Consider the following 3074-nt stretch of genomic DNA (forward strand, 5'->3'; position numbering starts at 1 on the left):
TATTGTCCCACGCACTACCCATCAACGTGATAGCTAGGCGATGTTTCTGGAAGAAATATATTTCTAGGAAAGTGGACTGCAAAAGCATCTCTAGAAGAGTTTGCTTTAGCATGCATTATCTTTTTTATAACTTTGGTAACTTTCAAGCATACGAACAATCATATCTTCGTATTCATCTCATTAACCAACATTATTAAAGCAGGAGTTGCATGAAATTGAATGAGAATTTGGCATCTGAGTAAAAAAGTCACATGAGAATTGTATATTTACAAGTTTTCCCCTGAATATTTGAAATCTCTTCTGCTCTCCTTTTCTCCACCTGCAGGTATACACACCACGATTCAAGGATAAGGCATCTGAACTTGAGATGTACAGAAAATAAAAGTGATTCCTCACTGTCCCCTCCAAAGGAAGAGGCAATCATCACCTCTGTTACACCACTGCTCTTCCCAGAGCTGACCACCTGAGTGCACAATTAGCTATAAACCTCCCACCTATTGGGACATGGGAAAACAAAATAGCAGGAAGACCAAGGCTGTTATTTTGCTCTTTCCTCTGTGGGAAGAGGAAGAACAGCCTCAGAGCTTTCCCACACCCAGGAAGATGAATATTTCCCTGGATCTTCTGAAGCAAAGACCTCAGTTTAGTACAACCATGCCTGCATGTCTTAGGCTTATAAACCAATATTTGAATCCACATTATTGGTGATTGGCAAACCTAAACACATTTTCTATCATCATGTGTGAAGTTATAAGCTATAGCCAAAATGAGGAACATCTTTTGCTTCGCTGGGAGCAAAAGATTTCTGAGGTTGTTTTAGAAATATACATATATATCTTAGCTAGCATCCAATGTCATCGTCAAATAGAAAATGCATTTGTGACTTCAAGCAGATGGAGATACCTCCAGCCCACCCACCTACTGATGTCACTTCATGGGGAAGACATGCAATGTGATAGGAGCTCCCAATTGCCACCATCAGTTGAAAGGGTCCCAAAGCTGAGAACACAAGTGCAAAGTGAAATATATTTGCAAGCTATTGCCTGTTCAGTGTGTCCAATTAGGGGAAATGGAAAATGAGAGTTCAGCCCTTGATTTCTCTTCCTCTTCTATCTGTCTGCCTTTTTACCAGGTGATGGGACACGTCACCATGGAATCTAGGATCTTGGCACCATGGAGCAGGTGAGCCTGCTTACAAGGACAGAGAAAGACAGCCTGTCCTCAGCTTCCTCTCTGATCTGATGAGGAAAAATGGTTCTATTGTCTGTGACTCTAACAAATAGTGCAGAAATAATATCCAGGTAGACAAGAAATGAGCAATCAGCGCTTCCAGCCAGGATAAATCATCTAAGACCAGGCATCAGACACACAGGGTCCCCACGACATTCGTGCATCTTTCTTCCATCACAAGTTCAAACATGTGCTTCCCTTTTTCTTTAAACTTTTTATTTTGAGATAATTGTAGACTCGCATGCAGTCGTAAGAAATAATACAGAAAGATCCCTGTACCACTTACCCAGGCTTCAACAGTTAGGTAACATCTGGCAAGGGTACTGACATTGATGTAATCCAGCAACATGCATTATGCTTTGAAAATCAGTGTAACCCTTTGAAAAAGGAAAGAATCCATAAAAATGTCTCAGGTTGGACAAATAATCTTTAGATGATGTTTTGTATATTTATGAACAGACTTCTTCGTTTGTTTAGGGAGGCATGGCAGGCACTGTTAACTCACTGAACTGCCAGTGTTTTGACTGGATCAAAGTTCTCTCTCACTGACAGCACTTTCTGTGGAGGAGCAATTTCTTTGCATTTTGTTTCATTTTAGGATTTCCTAAAATTAAGGTAATAGAGTGTCCAGAGTGGTATGAACCAACCCACAAGATGCAGAACAGAAATATGAAGCTTCTAAAGTTGAAAATTTGGGAAAAGAGCAAAGCAGCTGTCATGGAGTGGCAGAGATAGAGGACCAGAAAGGACAGGATGGAGAGAAGAGTGCTGATGTGCACGCATGTGCGAGGGTTCCTGGGGCCTGTTGCTGTGTTTCTCATCTGTCAGGTGTGTCTCCCCAGAGAAAATATCAAGAGCAGAGAAGAAATAAGGAAGATAAGTAATGGCAATGAAAACTCAGCAAAAAGAAAGGCAAACTATAAAGCAGGTATTTCTTTGATTGGGTGGTTGCATTTGGGGAGAAAAGGCCCAGGAAGTGTTCTTTGGAAAATATCCACCTATGTTTGCTGTGGAAAACATCCATGCTAGATGCATATAGCAGGGACTCAAGTGCCAGCCAAGGAACCAACTTGGATATCCTCACCTTCAAGCGGAAGTGTGGGTGAGCAATGGTGGCAATCTCGGCACGGTAGAAAAGGCTGAGCCATGTGGCAAATCAAAGTCCCGATTCATTTATAAATGTGAGAATTACGAACTTCTCAGCAAGCTGAGAGAATTCAATCAAGGAAAGAACAGCCAGGTTAACGTAGAAGATGGCTAGTTGCAGACAAATCCTGGAAATCGCCAGGCAGGAAACAAGGAGATCCAATGGAATCATCTTTCTCTGCTTGATCAAGTGAGTGTCATTCACAACCACAATGATGCCATTTACTAAAACCCCAAAGAGAAATTTTATCACTGCCAAACAAAGGTGGCTAATGAGGTGAGACTCCAGCATTTCGAGAAGAAAAAATCACCTACTGTAAAAAAATTGATATAGTTATAGATTTTTGGACAGTTTGGATTATTCAAGTTTTCTATTTTTCTTCAACTAGATTAGAATCCGTTTGGAGGACATGACTCTTAACAATAAAGGTAATGAGGTAACAATGTGGTAGACATTTGTTTGTCTCACTGTTTTCTCAATTTAGTTCCGAGGCAGTAAAATAAGAAAGAGACTCTAGCAACAATTTGCTTCTTAATGATGGTGTTCGCATTTTCCAGGTCTACTTAGCTTTCAACTTCATCACAAGCAAATGGTGGAATCACCTTCAAGGATGGGAGAAGGGCTCCTCCACTATATAAGCAGTGGAAGTTTCTCAATCCTTCATCTCTACCATGAATATTTAATTGTGCCTGCAGGT

General features: G+C 40.8%; 1 protein-coding gene across 1 annotated transcript; it reads right to left on the bottom strand.

The window, feature by feature from the left end:
• Positions 1-1772: 1772 nt before the first annotated feature.
• On the bottom strand, positions 1773-2668 carry TAS2R1 (taste 2 receptor member 1; the record flags this gene model as incomplete). The annotated part of the gene is given in 4 exon segments (XM_079917519.1): positions 1773-2054; positions 2058-2134; positions 2137-2386; positions 2390-2668. Coding segments are annotated over 4 exon segments (888 nt in total).
• Positions 2669-3074: the final 406 nt, after the last annotated feature.

The sequence above is a fragment of the Stenella coeruleoalba genome, assembly GCF_951394435.1.
Source record: "Stenella coeruleoalba genome assembly, chromosome: 3".
Lineage (NCBI taxonomy): Eukaryota > Metazoa > Chordata > Mammalia > Artiodactyla > Delphinidae > Stenella > Stenella coeruleoalba.